This window comes from Danio aesculapii, chromosome 17 (genome assembly GCF_903798145.1).
Source record: "Danio aesculapii chromosome 17, fDanAes4.1, whole genome shotgun sequence".
Classification (NCBI taxonomy): domain Eukaryota; kingdom Metazoa; phylum Chordata; class Actinopteri; order Cypriniformes; family Danionidae; genus Danio; species Danio aesculapii.
Window position 1 is genome coordinate 47,116,012 of NC_079451.1, and position 22,577 is coordinate 47,138,588.

At 37.9% G+C, this 22,577-nt stretch overlaps 1 protein-coding gene across 1 annotated transcript in view; it reads left to right on the top strand.

Moving 5' to 3' along the window:
• Positions 1-22,577, top strand: part of ephx2 (epoxide hydrolase 2, cytoplasmic) — a 42,621-nt gene that overhangs the window by 9,439 nt on the left and 10,605 nt on the right. Inside the window, exons 9-13 of the mRNA XM_056476406.1 lie at positions 3,664-3,742; positions 6,912-6,946; positions 7,038-7,064; positions 19,739-19,824; positions 21,677-21,788. Coding sequence (XP_056332381.1) covers positions 3,664-3,742; positions 6,912-6,946; positions 7,038-7,064; positions 19,739-19,824; positions 21,677-21,788 — 339 coding nt within the window. The remainder of the gene's footprint in view (positions 1-3,663; positions 3,743-6,911; positions 6,947-7,037; positions 7,065-19,738; positions 19,825-21,676; positions 21,789-22,577) is intronic.

Here is a 22,577-nt window from a genome sequence, read left to right on the forward strand (position 1 = left end):
AAACAGCAAACTTTATATCTGATGCAACTGAAACACAGACCTTTGAAGATGGAGAGATTAGACTAGAAGAGCCTGCCGGATTTGTGCTTAAAGATCACTCTGGTAAGCCACAGGTTGGTGGGTTTAAAACACCAAAAGGGTGATTCATGAGATTTCAGTGTTGAATACGGCCCCAGAAGATGAGTAAAATCTAGGTTGCATTGCATAATAAAAGAAAGATAGTGTAATGCAAAAGGTTTGATGTCAAATAACCTTCTTTTCTGCAGTAGTTTCTAAAATATAGACTGTTTAGATGCAGGAAAATGTCAAGAATAGTGATGCAATGCTTAAAAATCAGATATGTTTTATTTATGTTAATGCTAAATGTGCCTTGCGATATTGATTGTTCCCTGTTTTGTTGTGTACAATTTTGTGTACAACAATTAATTTAAAATAAATAAATAAAATAAAACCAACTTTACCTTAAAAACCAGCAACAATGATGAGTGCCCTGTAACACAATCCTCATTGAAATGCTGAAAACTTCTCTGTGCAGGGCATGAAAAATCTGGGATGAAAAAAAGTTTACTTGGAAAAAAAAAAACTACAATTTAACAAATATATAAAATTCTAATCAAATTAAACCATTTTAATCACATTCTGTGCTGATTATTGCTGTCTGCACACTTTTATAGTTCAGTTAATTTGATCTATACTAAAAAAAGAGGTGCTTTCTGTAGTACAGTATGTTTACTTTGGTCTGGACATTAGCTATGTTTCCATCCAAAAATGCGAATTAACTTTATACACAACTCGATTACTGCATAAAAGACGTGCGAATAAAGCAGTGTTTCCATCCAACAAGTCAACGCGAACAAAACCATCACTTCCTGATTATCTGGCTCAAATATCAACAGTAAAAACAGAATTTGCTGCGATAGGAGAAGCTGCGTCAATCTTTTCTTCATTTAATAAATGACTTGTGCCTCAGAAGACAATCCTGGCACAAAGTGAACGTGTAGTAGCATTTGAAGATGTGAGATGTGGAGCACAGAGGCTTTTGATTAATATTATGATAACACTAATACTGAAATGGTTAAGGTGTTTTAGAATGACCAAAACAACATTTCAGATGTTTTACATTTTAATCATCACATGATCTCTTAGAACAAAATCACATGACTTTTTAATGCACATACTAGAATTTGTTCGGTAAAAGTGTTTCCATCATAGTTTATGCGCATCTTTTCTTATCGAATAAAAAGTTTATCCTACTGTTATGTGCATATGTTTTTTATGTGCATTTTCAAAATTTATGCGCATCTTGATGTTTTCATCAGCTGTTTTTTTTAATGAGCATACAAGTAGGTGGATTGAAACATAGCTATTGTAGCATTTTCAGTCATTTTGGTTCCGTTTCTCACATGCACGAATTCTGTGAACTGAATCAGTTAGAATCATAGACTGTAAAAGATATGGATGAAGTATTTGTGACGTCACCCATGGGTTTCTGAAAAACGCAAAATAAGCTACAGATAGGCGTGGCCAACTCTCCATTTTGTTCATGCGTCATCGCACCAACTGGGGGATACCCAACAAGGGCAAAGAGGCAGAGTGTGAGCGGAGCTACAGACGCCTGCTAGCATTTTGCTTAGACAGGCTTTTCTTTGGAAGAAACGCTTAATACTCGTTTGTGTTCTGACCACATGTGCTTGGTTGTATACTATATCAATAAAGTGTTTAGTCTTTTAAAACACTGTTGTAATACATTGAGGCACTAAACATTGTTCTTATGATATTTTTCTACTGGAAGAAAACGCGAATTACTTCTAATACTTCAGAAATAGTCTGTGTTAGTAAATGCAGGACTATTTATGAAATCCAGACATAACACTGTATGACAACGCTTCAGATGACTGTTCTAGAGCCTACAGCTAATCAATCTGTCAGATTACTGGTCTAAAGAACATTATAAATGATAAATTATCTTAAGTAAAACAAATACATTTATAGATGATGAGATATAAGTATATAATTTCACTCACCTGGGAAATGTAGGCCACGTGAATGGTTTGTGAGCACAATTAAGTGCACACAGCATGCCATATCATTTGATAATTGTAAAAAATAATTGCAAAAAGCAACTGACTGTGTAAAGAAACATAAAACAACACAAAAATATGATGTATATGCCGAGTTCAGCGGCTAATCAGCCGGAATCAGCTGAAGTGACAAGACAACGACCAGCAAGACCTAGCAGTCACTCAAGTGGCCATGCCCTTAATTATGCAGACTTAATAAAAACAAAACGGATGAGTCACCACCCTCACAGTTGTCATGAATGATAATGTTAGCTCTATGCACCAAAGCAATCTATGTACCAGGCTGTAAACATATTTTTATCAGCTGTAAAATTGGCCAATTTACATTGCAGTCAGAGAACATCTGGATTTCCTGGAGCCAGCGCCCGAAAGGCGGGTCGATGAATTACAGTTTTAATTACTTCCGTATTGGCTTCCCAATACGTTCTAACCACAAACTAAACGCTCCACCTCTTCCAGCAGGGTTCTGTACACTTGTTTGGTTCGCTTTTAGTGTGAATCCGAGTATGATTGCCGCTTTCACACCTGTTCAAATAAGCCGCACCAAAAAGGCAAATGAACTCTGGTACGTTTTAACAGAATTAACTAAACGAGGCAGGTGTGAAAGGACCCTAAAGACCACACTTTAATTGAAGATACAATTCCCGCTATTATTAAAGCTTTAACCATGACTTTTGCCTCAATAAATTACTAATTTGCTACTTATTAATATTATTAAGATAGTAGTTAGTTTTTGGTATTAGGGATGTAGAATATGTTCATGCACAAAATGTGCTTTATAAGGTCAAACAAACAGCCGAAAGAATAATATAAGGCAGGTAATAAGCCACTAGTTAATAGTGAGTATTGGTATTTAAACTAAAGTGTCACCCAAATAAAAATGACATTCGTTCTGGTTTGTTTTGTGTTCACAGACATTATTAAACCAAACCTAAAGACATAAAACAAACAAAAAATGGCTTTTATGATGTATTTTTGTGATTTAAACCTATTAAACAGTCAAAACAATGTGTGTGCTATATATTCTTGTTGTATATGCATACGTTTGATTTGTTGAGAACTCTTGAAGAGCTTTTAAAATATGTAAAGAAGTCAAAAACTGCTAGGGATTCAGCTTTCAATGACCAGTTTATTTTAAGGTTAGCAAACATTTAAAGAATATGGTACGGGAACATATTAATTGCTAATTTGTCATTCATATTAGTTAATGCATTAACTACCATTACTTTGACACAGGTTTCTGATCCGATTCCAGTTTTGGCTGTAAGGTGTTGTGTACTGTTTTTGCTTTTACACATCCATATAATCACAGGATTAATAAGGAAAGCAGATTTATGATAACACTTAATACTGAAAAACATTTTTGGTTGATATTTGATACTGATGTTTTAGCTTCTTATTAGATGTGTAACTAGAGTACTTGAATACTGGTTCTTCATTCTACATTGAAACGTGACACTTGAAGTCCTTAAAACAGTTGTAAATAGCACAAAGTTTTATAAACTTGAAAAATTAAGCATTATATGCAGAAATGCATTGCTAAAAATGATTTCTTTCTCAATATGTTGCTTTTTCTGATCAGATTCCAGCTTTGGCTGATGCAGGATTCAGAGTTCTGGCTCCTGATATGAAAGGTTATGGTGGCTCCACGGCTCCCCCAGGTCAGTTTTAAATGACTATAAAACCATAAACTACTATAACACCATATAATATGTCTCAGACTTATAAAATGTGTACCATACTTATTTTTTTTTCTTCTGATTTCCTTTTATTTCAATTTTGACTGTGATTGTTAAAATGTTAATGCATGCAGTTAATTCAAAATCCTTCATTCATTGAAGTAATCTACCTAAAACTCAAATTACGTTCATGCATTTATGTGTTTTAGATATTTATTTTTTCACACCGAGCACCAATAATGGCACAGGAAACTCTAACAAATGGACAAAAAAATGCCAGTTCTAACCACTTAATCAGATTTTGCTTGTCTGTTTGTGGTCAGGTTATTTTTAGTGGCTAAAATGTGGAACAGCTAAAGAAAAACAGATTGCAATAACAGTGACTAACAGTGACTTATGACAAGTTTTCAGTAAGTTCTTATTAGTTCTAGTGAACTTTCCTATAAATCACAAGCTCTGTCATTTCATAACTAATGAGTAAAATGCTGACTGAACAAAGTCAGAAAGTCTCACTGCTGAATTAATAATGACAAATTAAGTGTTAAAGCAAGATAAATGGCTAACACAATAAAAAATGGCCCCTTAGTTAATACTATGTATTTACATTTACTGCAGTATTTAATAGTCTTTGTTAATTTTAGTTCATTAAAATAATCATTCTCTGTTCATTTATGTTAACTCACTGTGCATTAACTAATATTAACAAGCACAGCTTTGGATTTTAATAATGCATTATTAAAAATACATTAAATGTTGAACTATGATTAATAAATGCTGCATTGTTCATATTAGTATTACATTTCAATCTATTTTATTATTATTTTAAAGTGCTACCGATCAACAGTGTGCTTTAATTCCACAGTAAGTTCTACAATTGCACAAAAAGGATGCAATGAATGCTGATACAAAGTGATCTCTTGCATTTTATTTATTTTCTAAATGCATGTTCTTACGTGCAATTAATCTGTGCATGTTTAATTTAGTTTTAACTTTATATCGTTTATTAAGTCACTGCTTCCGTTTCATTGTGGCTTTGAATAAAGGTATAGCACCGGGCTTGTTTATAAAATGGCCTTAAAAAATATGAAAAGCCTTTAGTAGGTTATTAAAATTCCAAACTTAATTGGAATCCACAGAATCAATTGTTTTCCATGTAAAACATTTCTGCTTACTTTATTTTTGCACATTGCGAATGAAAAATGCACGGTGTTTCCCAGGAAGTCGTCAAGGTAAAGTGTTACAGGGCTTTTTTAATGGCATCCTGTGATCAAGGACACTGCAGATACAGTAAACACGTTTATTCAAACAGAAATTGTAGTGGCTTATAAACATAAGCAGTTCTGTATAATGGATCTTTTCAACCAAAGATGCTTTTTGATTATGTTTTCCCCCCTTTGATGTCAGATGTGATTTAAAATGGTCCTCTGTAACAAAAGTTGGTAAGTTTGCAGGACTGATGCATTTTGGGTTTGTTTGCAATCACATTAAGCCCTTGAAAGTATGCTAGCAAAGACTAGAGAATACACAAGACATGTCACTGGTATCATTTTGAATGGGGAAAAGTTCTGTAGATTTTGTGTGATTTGGACATTTTGAAATGAAACTAAAGAGAGAGTTGATGCTTAAATCTATAGGTGATTCCTAATGTGAAATTTCAAGAGTTCACACTTAGCTGATGATTCATCAAAAGCTTGTTGGGCATGCTGTCCCGGGAGAGAGCCCCGAGCTGCAGAGCGAGAGGGGAGCCTGAGCTCGGTGGATCTTAGAACTCTCCGTCTGCGGTAGCTAAGGGAACACGTGAGGAAAAAAGGGGGCTAGACAAATGCTTGATTGTTATGCATGATGTATATATTTGGATGGTGGGAGGAAAGCGGAGAACCCGGGGAAAACCCACACGGACACGGGGAGAATATACGAACTCCTCACAGAAACACCTACCGACCTGGCAGGACCAGGGCTGGCAGTGTTCTTGCTGTGGGGCTAACAGTGCTAACCACTGGGCCTCCGTGCCGCCCGATCTATAGTGAAGGAGGAGGAAGGGGGGTTTCTTCCAAACGAAGATAAAGTGGACTGAAAACTGTGGCTATTTATAGTAGCTTATGGTTCATATGATTGGATGATACTGATTAGCTTAATACGTGACCGGCTGTGATAAATCATAAGCACGTGATCCTCTCTAAATTAGTTTATGAATAAACCCCACTTAATAGTAAGCTTGGAAAGCAGTTTTGGATTATTTGATGTTTCCCCATTCATACAGAATGCCTAAGCATATACTGCCCGAGAGGCGTTTCAAAGATGGTCGCCGAGTGCAATGATTTGTCTCAAAGGGACTTTGATACTACTCAAGTCAATGCTAAAACATTTCCTGAGGGTTTGTTTTAAACGTGTGCTTGCACAACTCGCTCAAATGTCATCATGCTTTTACTTTAAAAGCAGCATGAATTTGCAGGTAACTGAAATAAATGCCCGAAGGGACTCTTGCAATCTTATTTTCATGCCACCGCTGCTGCATCATGCTGAGAATGAAAATGAGAAGCGTTGATCTTTACTATGTGCACAGGGTCACTTCTGTGATGGGTTTGCGTGGAGTTGTGTTTGAAATTATTGTGATGTTTTAAACAGTAAGCATGAGAGTTTTGTGCTGTGTTTTTAATGCATGTTTCAGTATAGTCTCTTGTTGCTTTTATGAAATCAATACAATACAATTAAAGAATTAAGGAAATTTTTCATTAAAACATAAAACAGGGAAGGCACGGTGGCTGAATGGTTAGCACTGTCACTTCACAGCAAGATGGTCGCTGGTTTGAGTCCCAGCTAGACAGTTGGCGTTTCTGTGTGGAGTTTGCATGTTCTCCCCGTGTTGGTATGGGTTTCCTCCGGGTGCTTCGGTTGTGCTATAGGTGAATTGGATGAACTAAATTGGCCGTAGTGTATGAGTGTATGGGTGTTTCCCAGTACTGGGTTGTGGCTGGAATAGCATCTGCAGCGTAAAACATATGCTGGAATTGTTGACCGTTCATTCCCTGATAAATAAGTCGAAGGAAAATAAATGAATGAATGAACAGAAGGCAGTCATAAAATATGCAAGAACTCATTTATTAATCTTTAATTCCAAATATTTGATTTTATTTTGAAATTGTCTTTGCAGATATTGATGAATACTCTCAAGAACAGATCATGCTGGTAAGCAAAATTATTCATGTAAATTAAAGCTACACTAATGTTTTTTTTATTATTATATTTTGAACAGTTTTTCTCTCTCTTGGCCTTTTAGGATTTGGTGACATTTTTGGATAAGATGGTATGTAGAATTTTTTGCTTTCACACATGCATAAAATCACAGGATTACTGAGTAACACAGATTTATGATGTTGCATAATGCATTAAATCCTTTAAAAAATACTTTTTTTCTTTGTGATACTGATATTTTAGCCTCAGTTATGTTAGATGTGTTATTGGAGTTGGGACTTTCAGTACTGTTTTTTTTTTCATGCAGAAACGTTTCTCAATTAAAGCCTTAAAAGGTTTAAAAGTAATGCAGAAAGTCTTACTGTATAAATTCACAAAATGAAGCATTATATACAGAGATGCCATGCAAAAATAAATTTTTTCAATTTTAAGACAACATTCCAGATAAATTCAATTATATAGTTACATCTTGCAATGGAAAATAAAGATTTTAAGTTTAAAAAAAATGGGCAAATAAAATATTTAAGCTTAAAAAAATTAACAAAGTTCTGTCAAAAAGGTTTCAAACGTGTTTTCTCTTTGAATTAAGTACAATTTGTTAAGCTCCCTAATCAATGTTTTTGTTTTGACAAATGTAACTCTATTTTGATCAATTTCTGATAAAATCAGACTTATATCTTTTTGCTATTTAACCTCCTAGGGCTTAGTGGCCACATACGTGGACAGCACATTTTAGCTGTTAAGTGGCTATGTAAAATACTTTGAATGTTTTATATTTTGTTACAGACATACAGTGTCATCCTGTAACTGTTTTGCAGTATATGAAATGTCCCAAACACCATTTTTAACTGTCCAAAATGGGAAACAAATGTTGTTTTTACTCTCTAAAGGTCAAAACATGTTCAAAAAATAATTATATGTTATATATGTATTTAAAAAACAGTCAGGAAAAAGTGTTTTATGTAAATTCGGACCACGAGTCCACATATATGGACATCATTTTTTCTCTAAAAGTACATCATATCAAAAGATGATACTTTAGGTTTTATTGTAATTAGGTTCCAATAAGCTTAATTAACAAAGAGAAATAAAAAAAATGCTTGTAAAAAAACACCTTGGGCCTTAAGAGGTTAAGTGATGATTCTTAATTTCAGGGAATATATCGCGACACATACTATAAAGATCTGTTGGAAGTATCATTTTAAAATTTAAGTGCTGCTTATGTGTGTGTTCGTTTACAGTCAGAAACAGTGTTCTCTTTAATTTATCCCATCAATTTTCTTGAAACTTCATTTTAAATTTACGTTTATCTGCTTGTTAAGTGTGACGTCATGCGAAGCGGCTTCTGTGTCCAAGCGCTATAGCAAACTGTATAGGGAGACTCAACAAATGGTAATAATAAATGTTGACAAAGCGATGTAATACTTTCCAAAATCACAATCGCAATATATATAACCATGCCTAATATCAGATGGCCAGAAAGTGATCAAATATTTGGTGTCTGTTATGCAGCAAGTCCAGAGGCTGTTGTGTACACCATTATTTTATATGAAATTCACTTTAATGTGTGATATGACTGTGATGTCATTTTCTCAATTCAAATGAGTAGCGGCTTGGAGCATTCCAGACGTCACGACTTAACAAGCACTTAAGAACTGAATAAGAACTGAAGTGCTTCTGCTCAGTAACGCAGGCAGGTTGACTCTTGTCTGAATGATAGAAATATTTTGGAAGAAAAAGGTTTCTACTGTTGTTTGTTATCAGACATCCACGCTGTTTTGCACATCTCCGAAACGGGCATGCATCACTGGTGTACTTTAACACAGGAATAAAATGAGGCTCAGCTCTCCTTTTCATGTGGGATTTAAAGACTTTTCTATCTGAGTAGAGTATAAGGTCATCTGCTCTGATTGGGCAGATGGCTTTACTTTACTTTGTTTGGTCAAAGTAGAGTTTGGCCATCAGAGCACAGTAAGCTAATCTGAACAATTAAAATAGAGTAAACTCTCAGAAAGGTGGGGTTTATAAACAAGTCATACGCAAAAAACAGAAATATGTGTACTCCACTTCCCATGCAAAGTGCACAGTTGTAAGTAAATTCTTAAACATTCATTCATTCATTTTCCTTTGGCGACCCCTAATAAATAAGAGATTAAGCCACAGCGGAATGAACTGTCAACTATTCCAGCATATGTTTTATGCAGCGGATGCCCTTCCAGCCACAACTCAGTAATGGGAAACACCCATACACTTTTGGCATTTACACACACACACACACACACACACACACACACACACACACACACACACACACACACACACACACTCACACTCAAAAACTACAGCCAATTTAGTTAGCGCATGTGTTTGGACTTGTCAGGGAAACCAGAGCACCCATAGAAAGCCCACGCCAACACAGGGAGAACATGCCAATTCCACACAAAAATGCCAACTGACTTAACCTGGACTTGAACCAGCGACCTAATTGCTGTGAGGCAACAGTGCTAACCACTTAACCACTTACGCTAACCACTTAGTGCTAAACATTTATGCATTCGTTTTCTTTTCGGCTTAGTCCCTTAATTAATCTGGGGTCACCACGGCGGAATGAACCGCCAACTTATCCAGCATATGTTTTACGCAGCGGATGTCCTTCCAGCTGCAACCCATCACTGGGAAACACCAATACACTCTCATTCACACACACATATGTGTTTGGACTGGTGGGGGAAACCGGAGCACCCGGAGGAAACCCAGCCGAGGCTCGAACCCTACCCACTGCGCCACCGTGTTGCCCCTCTAAGTAAACATATTTAAATCAATTCAATTCACCTTTATTTTGTATAGCGCTTATACAATGTAGATTGTGCCAAAGCAGCTTCACATAAAAGGTCACAGTAAATAGGAACAGTGTAGATCAGTTTGTAGTGTTTAAGTTCAGTTCAGTTGAGCTCAGTTCAATGTGGTTTAATAATCACTACTGAGAGTCCAAACACTGAAGAGCAAATCCAACGATGCGCAGCTCTACAGATCCCGAACCATGCAAGCCAGTGGCGACAGCGGAGAGGGAAAAAAAACTTCTCTAAAAGGCGAAAGTGAAGAAAAAAAAAACCTTGAGAGAAACCAGGCTCAGTTGGGCGCGATCATTTTAATTTCTCCGCTGGCCAAACGTCTTGTGGAGAGCTGCAGTCTCAGTGGCGGAGGCTGGAAGCTGGCCTCAGCGAAGACTCGTCTGTCTCTGGAGCGTCACAGGAATCAGTCTCATGTTCTCCACTCTTCCATGACCACCACAGTAGCTGCTCAGGATACGGCCTGGTCCAGGATATGGAAACCTTGGGATCATCTCGTTGTTGGTCTTGGATCGAATCAGTGACTCTGCATAGTCTGAGGGCCTCGGGAAGAGTATCCCCAGGTGGAAATGGAGAATAAAGAAAATAATTAGCGTAGCTGCTGTTCATGGTGTATATAAACAAGATTCAGAACCTGTGTGGAAGCCCGCTAAGTGGTGCTCTAAGTGTATGCTTTACTGAACAGATAGGTCTTTAATCTAGTTTTGAACTGGGAGAGTGTGTCTGAGCCTCGGACGTTATCAGGAAGGCTATTCCAGAGTTTAGGAGCTTTAACATTATTATTGACTTAATTAAAACCATTTAAATCATCATAAGAGCCAAAATAATGAATAAATAAATTATTTATTCTGGTGTACAGCCACTTTTAGGAAGGTTTCTACTGCGCAGATGTTATAAATCAGACCCAAGATCCTTAAACCTACAGTTTCAGACACTTGGAGAAAAGAGCTGATGATGTTTTGGATGTTATGAGAAATATAAAGTGTTGCTGGATGAGAGTAAATCTGTTGTACAAGAAGCATAATTAGGAAACTCTGAAATAGTGTTTTATCTATTTATCCTCAGAGACTCTGTTTACAAAATATTACGTTTAATTTGATTTAAAAGTGGAATGAATTTGACATATAATCTACGGAGGTCGGTTTTGGCAGCTGAGCCGAACCAGACGGTGATTGAAGTGCAGAGGATGGATTGGATGACAGCTGAGTAGAACTGTACGAGCAGCTCCTGTGGCAGCTGAGGAAGTTCAACCTGCCACAGGAGCTACTCGTACAGTTCTACTCAGCTGTCATCCAATCCATCCTCTGCACTTCAATCACCGTCTGGTTCGGCTCAGCTGCCAAAACCGACCTCCGTAGACTACAGCGAATAGTCCGGACTGCTGAACGAATCACTGGCACAACCCTTCCTACACTTCAAGAACTGTACTCTTCCAGAGTGAGTAAAAGGGCTCGCAAAATCACTCTGGATGCCTCACACCCAGCACACTACCTGTTCCAACTGTTACCGTCTGGTCGGCGCTTCAGAGCACCAAGCACAAAAACAGCCAGACACAGGAAACGTTTCTTTCCTCAGGCTGTCTACCTTATGAACAGTTAAATATTCCCCTACTGTGCAATAAATATGTGCAATACTTCTCATACGCACTTGTACACAGCACCTTATATCAATATACAATGCAATACTCTCTACATTCGCACTTGTACACAGCACCTTATAACCTGTATATTTATAACAATCTGTACATACAACTCAACATCCAGGTTTCTTGACTAACCGCATCTGTTTAATGTTTATCTTTTTTTTTCATATTTATTTTGTGTTGTCACTTGTCGCTTTATGTACACTGGAAGCTTCTGTAGCCAAAACAAATTCCTTGTGTGTGTGTGTGTGTGTGTGTGTATGTGTGAAGCACACTTGGCAATAAAACTGATTCTGATTCTGATAAAAGTGCTTTTGCTCAGGTTGAGTCTAGTCTGAATGATAAAAATATTTCTTTTTGGGTTTCCAGTGTTGCTGGTTATCAGTCATCTGCTGTTTTGCACATCTCTGAATAGGGCACGGGTTTACTGGCATACTTTAACACAGGAACAAACAAAAAAAATATGCAGTTCCCCTTTTTTTCATGTCATTTGATATTTTTTTCTTGTTTTCTTTCATGCGTGTGTTCATTACTGACTTGCCAGTTAATCGTATATGACTATATTGGTGTGTTTTTGTGCTTTAGTGCTTGTGGTTGAGTCAATGTGTGAATGTTGAAGTGTGAAGTCGGAGCTGCAGTTTTACTGTATGTATTTTTGGTAAAAGACATGACTGAGGCTGAGACCTCAGATGGGAGAAACACTTTATCTCAATGCCTGTTCAGCTTTATTTAGTTAAACTCACAAACCCTGCTGAGTGACCTGCTGTTATGCTCTTTCAGTAGTTGTTTGTGAATGTATAAAGTTTTAAATCTCAGTGTGCCAAGCTCAGAGTTATTGTCTCCTGTAAGAAAGACACGGTTCTGATCAGAGTAGAGGAAGTTAATCTATAATAACCAATCAGAGTAGAGTATAACCATCTACCCAATCAGAATTGAGTAAGTTAGTCTACTCTATACAATCAGAAAATAAGAAAAGTCCATATACTATAACCAATCAGAGTAGAGTAAGACCATCTACCTAATTAGAGTAGACGAAGTCCATATACTATAACCAATCAGAGTAAGACTATCTACCCAATCAGAATAAAGTAAAATAATCTACTCTATTCTGATTAGGTAGATGGTCTTACTCTACTCTGATTGGATAGAGTAAGTTAATCTACTCTATCCAATAAGAGTAGAGTAAGACTCTCTACCCAATTAGAGTAGATCAAGTCCATATACTATATCTAATCAGAGTAGAGGAAGATCATATGCTCTAGCCAACCAGAGGAGAGTAAGACCATCTATTTTATTTGATCAGATTATAGTAAGACCATATGCTCTAACCAATCAGAGTAGAGTAAAACATCTACACTAGCCAATCAGAGTAGAGTGAGACCATTTACTCTAGCCAATCAGAGTATAATAAGACCATGTACTCTAGCCACAAGTCGGTCTACTCTAGCCAATCAGAGTAGACCGAGTCCATTTGCTGTAACTAATCAGAGTAGAGTAAGGCCATCAGATTTATCAGAATAGATTAAGTCCAGCTACTCCAACCAAAGTAGTGTAAGACCATCTACCCAATCAAAGTAGACCAAGTCAATCTACTCTAACCAATCAGAGTAAGGCCATCTACCCAATCAGAGTAAAACAAGTCCATCTACACTTCTCAATCAGAGTAGAGTGAGATCATCTACCCAATTAGAGTAGACCAAGTCCACATACTATAACCAATCAGAGTAGAGAAAGATCATATGGTCTAGCCAATCAGAGGAGAGTAAGATCATCTACTTTAGTCAATCAGATTAGAGTAAGACCATATGCTCTAGCAAATCAGAGTAAACCAAGTCCATAAACAGTAGCCAATCAGAGTAGAGTAAGTCCATATATTCCAGCCAATTAAAGACCATCTACTCTAGCTAATCAGTGTAGAGTAAGACATCTACTCTAGCCAATCAGAGTAGAGTAAGACATCTACTCTAGCCAGTCAGAGTAGAGTAAGACGTCTACTCTAGCCAGTCAGAGCAGAGTAAGTCCATCTACTCTAGCTATTCAGAATAAGACCATCTAATCTAGCCAATCAGAGTAGAGTAAGACATCTACTCTAGCTAATCAGAGTAGACCAAGCCCATCTACTGTAACCAGAGTAGAGTAAGGCCATCTACTCTATCCAATCAGAGTAGAGTAAGTTCATTTACTGTAATCAATCGTAGTATGGCCACCTGACCCATCAGAGTAGAGTAAGGCCATCTTCTCTGACCAATCAGAGCAGAGTAAGGCCATCTGACCAATCAGAGCAATGTAAGGCTATCTAACCAATCAGAGTAGACCTAGTCCTTCTACACTTCCCAATCAGAGTAGAGTACAACCATCTACTCTAGCCAATCAGAGTAGAGTAAGACCATCTACTATAATCAGAGTAGAGTAAGACCATCTACCCAATTACAGTAGACCAAGTCAATCTATTCTAACCAATCTGAGTAAGGCCATCTACTCAAACAAAGTAGACCAAGTCAATATACTCTAACCAATTAGAGTAAGACCATCTACCCAATCAAAGTACATCAAGTCTACTCTACCCAATCAGAGAAGAGTAAGGCCATCTGCCCAATCAGAGTAGACCAAGTCCATTTACTCTAACCAATCAGAGCAGAATAAGGCCATCTGCCCAATCAGAGTAGACCAAGTCCATTTACTCTAACCAATCAGAGCAGAATAAGGCCATCTGACCAATCAGAGCAATGTAAGGTCATCTGATCAATCAAAGCAGAGTAAGAACATCTGATCAATCAGAGTAATGTAGGGCCATGTGACCAACTAAAGTAGTGTAAGGCCATCTGCTCTTACCAAGCAGAGTAAGGTAGTTAAGTAAGGCAGTTTGACCTATCAGGGTAAAATATCATCTCTGAAAGACCGAGTTAATGGAGATCAGATCCTTAAACCCACAGTTTCTGTCACCTAAAGAAAAGACCTGATGCTACATTGGATGCTATAAGAAATGTAAAGTGTTTTGATCTTGTATGAAAGTAAACCTGTTGTAGAGTCAGAGACTAAATAAAAAAACTCAATGTAGAAACCTTTGAATAGCATAAGAAGATAAGTCAAACATGTCTGCAGTTTTTAAATGTGGCCAGTGTTTTTCTCTTGATCAGAGTCCGTTAGCTCAACAGATATGAGATATGATAGGAGAGTGTCTCATATCGGCATGTTTTTTTTTTAGTTTGACATGTTCCTGTTGGCTTTTATGAACAATATTCATCAATGTGTCTTTGGGCCCATTTATCTTGAGGTCATGGCCAAGGAAGTTCAAAATAAGATTTATGGTCTGACAGTAAACATGAGCGATTATGCTGCAAGCTGCATTACTATTATTGTTATTGTGGTGTTTTTTTAGCTTGGACTGTTGCCCTGTTCAGCTTTTGATATTGCACATTTAGTTTGTTTGGGACAATAATGAATGCAGTGTGCTTGACTGATGTCCTTCTGTCTTATTATGTTTCCTTTGATATAGTAGATCATACATCATTATGAAGAGCTCTTTAAATTGAGTTCAGAAATTAAATGTATTACTGAATGCAGTCATCAGACCTGGATTACACAATATATTAAGCGAGTAGCCTCTGTATGTATCTATGTATAACTTTGCTGTGATGATAAATACTTTCATTTTAATACTAACTTTTACAATGATATTCTAGGTAATTGTTTGCGTTATGTTCATTATCTTGCACATCTTCTGTTGTAGAATGATAACATTTCTGTGTTAAAAGTAAAATGTAGAAAGGATAGTTTAGGAGGGTCATCATTGGCCATATTTCCATCCAAAATTGCTAATTAAATTTATGTGCAAAACTGGAATATCGCATTAAAGACGTGCGAATACAGCAGCGTTTCCATCCAACCAGTCAAAGCGAACAAAATCATCACTTGCTGATTATCTGGCGCTAAATAGCAATAGTAAAAACCGAATTTGCTGCAGTGGGAGATGCTGCGTTAATCTTTTCTTCATTTAATAAATGACTTGTGCTTCAGAAGGCAATCCTGACACGAAATAAGTATGTGGTGGCGTTTGAAAGCGTTAGACACGGAGCACAGATGCTCTTGATTCTGGAGGTCATTAATAATATATTAACACTAATACTGAGATGGTTAAGACATTTTAGAATGACCAAAAGAACATTTCAGATGTTTTACAGTGTGTTCAACCTGCTGTTTTGTCCATTCACACACATTTTTACCATCACATGACCTCTTATAACAAAATCCCGACTTTTTTTTTTATGCTCATACTGGAATTTGTTAGGTAAAAGTGTTTCCATCGTAGTTTATGCGCATCTTTTCTTATGGAATATAAAGTTTATCATACTCCATTATGAGCATATGTTTTTTATGCGCATTTTCAAAATTTATGTGCGTCCTGGAGTTTCTATCACCTGTTTTTTATGCGCATATCCAAAATGTCCATAAAAATAGGTGGTTGGAAACGTAGCTATTGTCATGTCACTTTCTTCTGCTTATCCGGGGCCGGGTCGTGGGGGCAGCAGTTTTAGGATTGAACTCCAGACTTCTCACTCCCCAGACTTTTCCTCCGGGGGATCCTGAGGCGTTCCCAGGCCAGCCGAGAGACATAGTCCCTCCAGTGTGTCCTGGGTCTTGCCTGAGGCCTCCTCCTGACGATCTGGTTGTTTTGGTCCTAACCTTCGATCACCACCCATTCCACAGTGTACCAGCCCCTCATGGCTCCCCCTGCACGTGCTTGGCCTGCAGAAGGATGGTCCCACTTTGCTCCTTCAGGCTAAGCCGGCCGGGTTTCGTGAGGAAAAACCCAGCCACCAGGTGCTCGCATACAAGCCCAAACCCCAGGCCTGGCTCCAGCGTGGGTCACGGCTGCACCATTCTGGGCGACGTCATGGCCCTTGATGTCATTAAGCTCATCAGGGTTTTTTGAATCGCGCTTAGTCTAACCTGCAGGGCTTAATTTGTGCCGAAACACACTGGATCCGTATCTGGAACCTCTGAAATCTGATCCGACACCTCATTTTACCAATTCCCCCTCCTCAACCGCCCTCCTCCCCATCCGCTGTTTACTTTCACTTTCTTCTGCAACTCCCCAACCCTCTTCACTTTCGTCCGTGACACCCCTCCGCCATCCAACATCCACCCCCCCTCACCCCCAGCTCTTCACTTTTGTGTGCGCCACCTCTACATGACCTCTGGCCACCTCTGGTAACATGCCGGATCAGTTACCCCGATCTGTTCCGGGACCTCGCAGTTCACAAATTAAGCACTGCTGACCTGTCACCTAAGACCTTTTTGCCTTGGGAGACCCTACCACCCCCAACAACATAACTCTTAGGATCACTCAGGCACACAAAACCCTTCACCACGATAAGGTGGCGGTTCATGGAGGAAACGTAGCTATTGTTTCTGTTGAATATTTCAGTTCATTCATTCATTTATTTTCTGTTCGGCTTAGTCCCTTTATTTATTAGGGGTTGGCACAGTGGAATGAACTGCCAACTTATCCAGCATATGTTTTACACAGCAAATGCCCTTCCAGCTGCAATCCAGCACCTGGAATCACCCATACACTCTTGCATTCACACACACTCATACACTACGGCCAATTTAGCTTATTCAACTCACCTACAGTATAGCGCATGTCTTTGGAAACTTGCACAATATTTCAGTTAATCTGTTAAAAAATGTGTTGTTTTCAGCATTATTTTGCGGAAAAATATTATTTTAAAATTTATTTCGAATTTGTTACTTCCTGTTTCCATGCAATTGTTATAAAGCTAGCAATTTTTTCAGTTTCAGTGGAACCATAAATGAGATCAATTACAAATGTTACAGAACAATTTTTAATGAACTTAAAATGAAAAGTTAAATAAAGATTACATTTGAGCACTAAAATTATTAACTGAAAATAAATATAAACTCTAGAAATAAAAATGGAAGTACACAGATAAGGCCATCTGACCAATCAGAGCAATGTAAGGCCATCTGACCAATCAGAGCAGAGTAAGAATATCTGATCAATCAGAGTAATGTAGGGCGATCTGACCAACTAGAGTAGTGTAAGGCCATCTGCTCTTACCAAGCAGAGTAAAGTAGTTAAGTAAGACCAATTGACCTATCAGGGTAAATTATCTTCTCTGAAAGATCTCTGAAAGATGTTATTAACTGAAAAAAACTTAAATAAATTATTAACTGGAAATAAATATAAAATCTAGAAATAAAAATGGAAGTACACAGATATACTTAAATAGTAATATTAAAAATGAAAAAATATATGTCATGAATCTTACAAATTAAAGCTATATGAATATTATTCCAAACTACAGTAGTAAGTAAATAAATTATAGTTCATCAGGTTTCAACTAAATTTGATTATTTTTCAACTATTTTTAAAATATAGCTTTACAAAGTTCATTCATTCATTTTCCTTCGGCTTAGTCCTTTATTTATCAGCAACTTGTAGTCTGACGTGATTTTTTTTAGCCAGATGTAAATACATCAGTCTAAACATTGTGCAGTGTTCTTGAGAATGAAGACTTCAGCGTGTGTCAGACTGGTCTGGGATCAGTGTGACGCTGAGCTGATTCTCTTCAGGCAGTGTTTGGCTGTCATTGTGCTGTGATGGAGGTCATTATCCTCTAATTAGCTCCTACAGTGGCTGGGCTAATCATGTAAATAAGGCAGAGAGAAACACAAATCATTCTGTGAGAGGAAGTGATGTGCTTTAACTCTGTATGGGGGAGAAGAAAATGGGTCAGCGCTTCTTTTAGACTGTTCTGCTGACTTTGCTTTAGTTTTAGTTTATAAATTAGACATGTTTTTTTTCCATTTAATCTTGATGTATTCGACCTACGTGCAATTATTTATTTAATTACAATTTTGAATTTTATTGATCTATTTGTTTGAAAAGTTATTGTAGTACCACTTCTTTAGTTTATTAACTAAAAAGTAAATTAAAAAGTATAAATACCCCATAATGACAATATGAAAAAAGAAAAAGATTTTTTGAAGTTGCTGCAGATTTATTAAAGATAAAAAACCTGAAAAATCACATGTAGTATTCACAGCCTTTGCAGTGAAGCTCTAAATTGAGCTCAGGTACATTCTGTTTCCACTGATCATTCTTGAGATGTTTCAGCAGCTTAATTGGAGTTCACCTGTGGTAAATTCAGTTGATTGGACATGATTTGAAAAGGCAAACACCTGTCTATAAGGCCCCAGGGTTGACAGTGCATTTCAAAGCACAAACCAAGCGTGAAGACAAAGGAATTGTCTGTAGATGTCAGAGACAGGATTGTCTCGAGGCACAAGGCTGGGGAAGGTTAAAGAAATATTTCTGCTGCTCTGAAAGTTCCAATGAGCACAGTGGCCTCCATCATCCGTAAGTGAAAGATGTTTGAAACCACCAGCACTGTTCCTAGAGCTGGCCAAGAGTTACGTTTGGAGAAAACCAGGTACCACTCATCACCAGGCTAATACCATCCCTACAGTGAAGCATGAGGGTGGCAGCATCATGCTATGGGGATGTTTTTCAGCAGCAGAAACTGGAAGACTAGTCAGGATAGAAGGAAAGATGAATGCAGTGATGTACAGAGACATCCTGATTGAAAACCTGCTTCAGAGTGCTCTTGACCTCAGACTGGGGCGACAATTTATCTTCCAGCAGAACAACGACCCAAAACACACCACCAAATATCAATGGAGTGGCTTCACAACAACTCGTGAATGGACTTGAGTGGCCCAGCCAGAACCCAGACCTAAATCCTATTGAACATCTCTGTAGAGATCTGAAAATAGATAGAGCTTGAGAGATACTGCAAAGAGGAATGGGCAAAAATTCCCAAAGACGCGTGTGCCAAGCTTGTGGCATCATATTCAAAATGACTTGAGGCTGCAATTGCTACTAAAGGTGCATAAACAAAGTATTGAACAAAGGCTGTGAATACTTCTGTACATGTGATGTTTCAGGTTTTTTATTTTTAATAAATTTGCAACAATTTAAAAAATTATTTTGTATTGTGTGTAGAATTTTGAGGAAATAAATAAATGTAATCCATTTTGGAATAAGCCTGTAAAATGTAAAATGTGGAAAAAATAAAGCGCTATGAATACTTTCCGGTTGCACTATATATATATATATATATATATATATATATATATATATATATATATATATATATATATATATATATATATATATATATATATATATCTCCTCATATTTTGTCATGTTCTTGTGTTATTCAGCTGGTTGTGGTCATTTCTGAGTTGTGTGTTTGTGCTCTGCAGGCCATCGCTCAGGTCACTGTGGTGGGCCACGATTGGGGTGGCGCTCTGGTCTGGAACTTGGCACAGTTTCACCCTGAGAGAGTCCGGTATATATTACACTTTTACAGCTGTTTAACGTATTTATATTGACTGTGTCCAATTGTTATTGTGTTTAGTGTAAAAACTGGACAAAATACATCCACCATGCTTCTATTTTGCTTCTACCATGCTTCTATTATACATGCATAAATTGCTAGTTTGTTTAATTGTTCTTTTTGTGTCATGATATTTTTGTTTTCGGAGAGCAAAATGATTTAAATAATCATATTGAAATCATAATTGAACATATTAAAAACTAAAAGTTTATATATTATTTGAAAACTTTTTTCTTTTGATTTTGTACTGAAATATAATTGTGCTGAAATTTTTACTGAAATATGATTTTTGTCCTGACATTTCCTTATGATATTCTGCCAAATTCTTCAATATTAAATTCTTCTGTTGGAGATCATTCTCCGTATCAAACTTGCCAAGTCTAAACTTACAAGGAAAGGATGCAAGTCCAAACTTTGTGTAGTTGATATTAATAAAAAGCCCAAATCAGGTAGCAAATGTCGGCATCCACGGCTCCATTTTTAGAGTTGTCTACTTTCCTCCATTCACACTGACAGGGAGCAGCAGTGTTTTAAAACAGAAACGGCCTCTTCAGCATTTCCAAAACTCTACATTTTCGGGACTCGAAACCTTTGTGATAGTAGGGAATGAAGGTGTAACTGTTGCAAAAGTTACGAGTTTAAAAACAAAAAAACACCACCACATGACAACCTCATAACATTGTACAGTTCTGAGTGTGCTTCACACGGGTGAGTGGGCTTTACAAACCACCTGTTAAAAACACACTCTTTCATCTCTCCGACACTTTAACCAACCAACCCAGGCTCATTCTGAGAAGGTAGTCCCGGGGACGTTTCTGGAGACCGCGAAATACGTCCCGGAAGGTACGTATTTTTGCAGTTTTTGCGTTCTCGCGTAAACCTGCTAGAGGCTGCTGTCGAACGACCTTCCACCTGTCCGCCTGGATGACAGAATGATTGACCTTGCGACCGGCCAATCGGCTGACCCACCCTCCTCCGTCCCTAAACCCAACCAACGATGATTCACAAAAGCCGTCCAGAAAAGAAAAGCCCTCGTCTGATTTTTACCAAGTTTTCGGATTTTGACCACATTCTCACCCTGTGATAAACTTGTTCGCTTAATTTTTTGGATTTTGTTTTTGTTTTCTTACCTGATTTCTGGAACCGCTCTTCCCCGGACTCGAACCCGGTCGTCGTCGTCGTCGTCGTGGTCAGCCCCTCTCTGCGCCTCGAGTCCGCCAGAGTACACGAAGAGCTAACCGGACAAACTGGTTGCAGTGGGAAAGCCCTCCACACTGAGGCGAGGCCTGCAAGCGCCAAAAGGAACGGCGTCACACCGCCCCGCAGCGTTCGCTTAAAAAAATGAAATGCAGCCGTACGTACCCCCGGCTACATATTTCGCGGTCTCCAGAAACGTCCACGGGACTACGTTCTCAGAATGAGCCTGGGTTGTAACCAACACTCACACCAGTTTTGCACATTTGCACTAGTCACTTTCTTACAATCACTCTAAATTTAAAAAAATCATTGTGTATCTGTTAAGTATACATCACACAGGTGAGCGGGCTTGACAAACCACCTGTATAAACACTCTTTTCTCTCTAAAAACACCTCTCCCTACTCTAGCACTAAATTCTCTAAACACTAACAGTTCCTATGTGTAAGGATCACTTCTTGTGTGTATTGCCTCTTCTTGTTAAATCGCTGAATGCCTCCTCAAGTCACTTTGGACAAAAGTAAAATGTCCATACAGATACAGAAGTTGTTATGCTCAGTGAGCAGAAATGTTTACTTCTAATGCTTGTGTTATTTTATTAATACGCAGAGCTGTGGCGTCTCTCAACACTCCTCTTTTCCCTGTGGATCCAAACACAAATCCGATGGAGAAAATAATGGCCATACCAATCTTTGACTACCAGATATATTTCCAGAAGCCTGTGAGTAAAATCATCTCTGAATTATATGTTCGTTGTATACATGTTATAAGTATTGTTAATATTATAACATTTATATGATATTATTTTATTTATCATTATACTGTAATTTAGTATATGAAGAGTTCAGATGCAAAAGCCGCTAAATGCCACTTCCACCAAAAATTAGATAATGGCATTGAGTGAATGCTTAAGGCAAGTAGTAGATATTCAACAAATATTTTAGCTTTAAATCATCTAAATCCCAGCGTCAGCGCATTCAGAAATAACAGTTTGTTGGCAAAAGCCGCTAGATGCCCCTTTCCTTTGACAGCAGAAGCCACTCTGTCCCGAGTACCAATCGGAAGATGCGAATTGAATCATATGTTTTCAGTGTAGCAGCACGCTGGCATTTATGAGGAGACTGTTTTATTCCGCTTTCGAATTCGATTTTAAAAGACGGAGTTTGGTGAAGTGCATGAGCCTGTCTGACTGGCAAACGAAAACTTCCCGTACCTTAAAACTCTGTGCATTATAAGAAAAAGAAAACACAATGTACAGTCGGAAGTGTAGCATGCATTCATAACGTCTTTTTGCGCAGCGACGCTACTTTGAATGAGTCCGACATTAAGCGGCAACACTGTTTCACGAAAGACGAAGTTAAGATGCCTGTCCTTTTATCCCACATGGATGATATGAGGATAAACGAGAAGAAAAATGGCTCGTTTCCACTGACTGGTACGGTACGGTTCGGGGTCGGTACGGGTCACCTTTATCAGGCTTGCGTTTCCACTAACAAGGGTACCCTTTTGG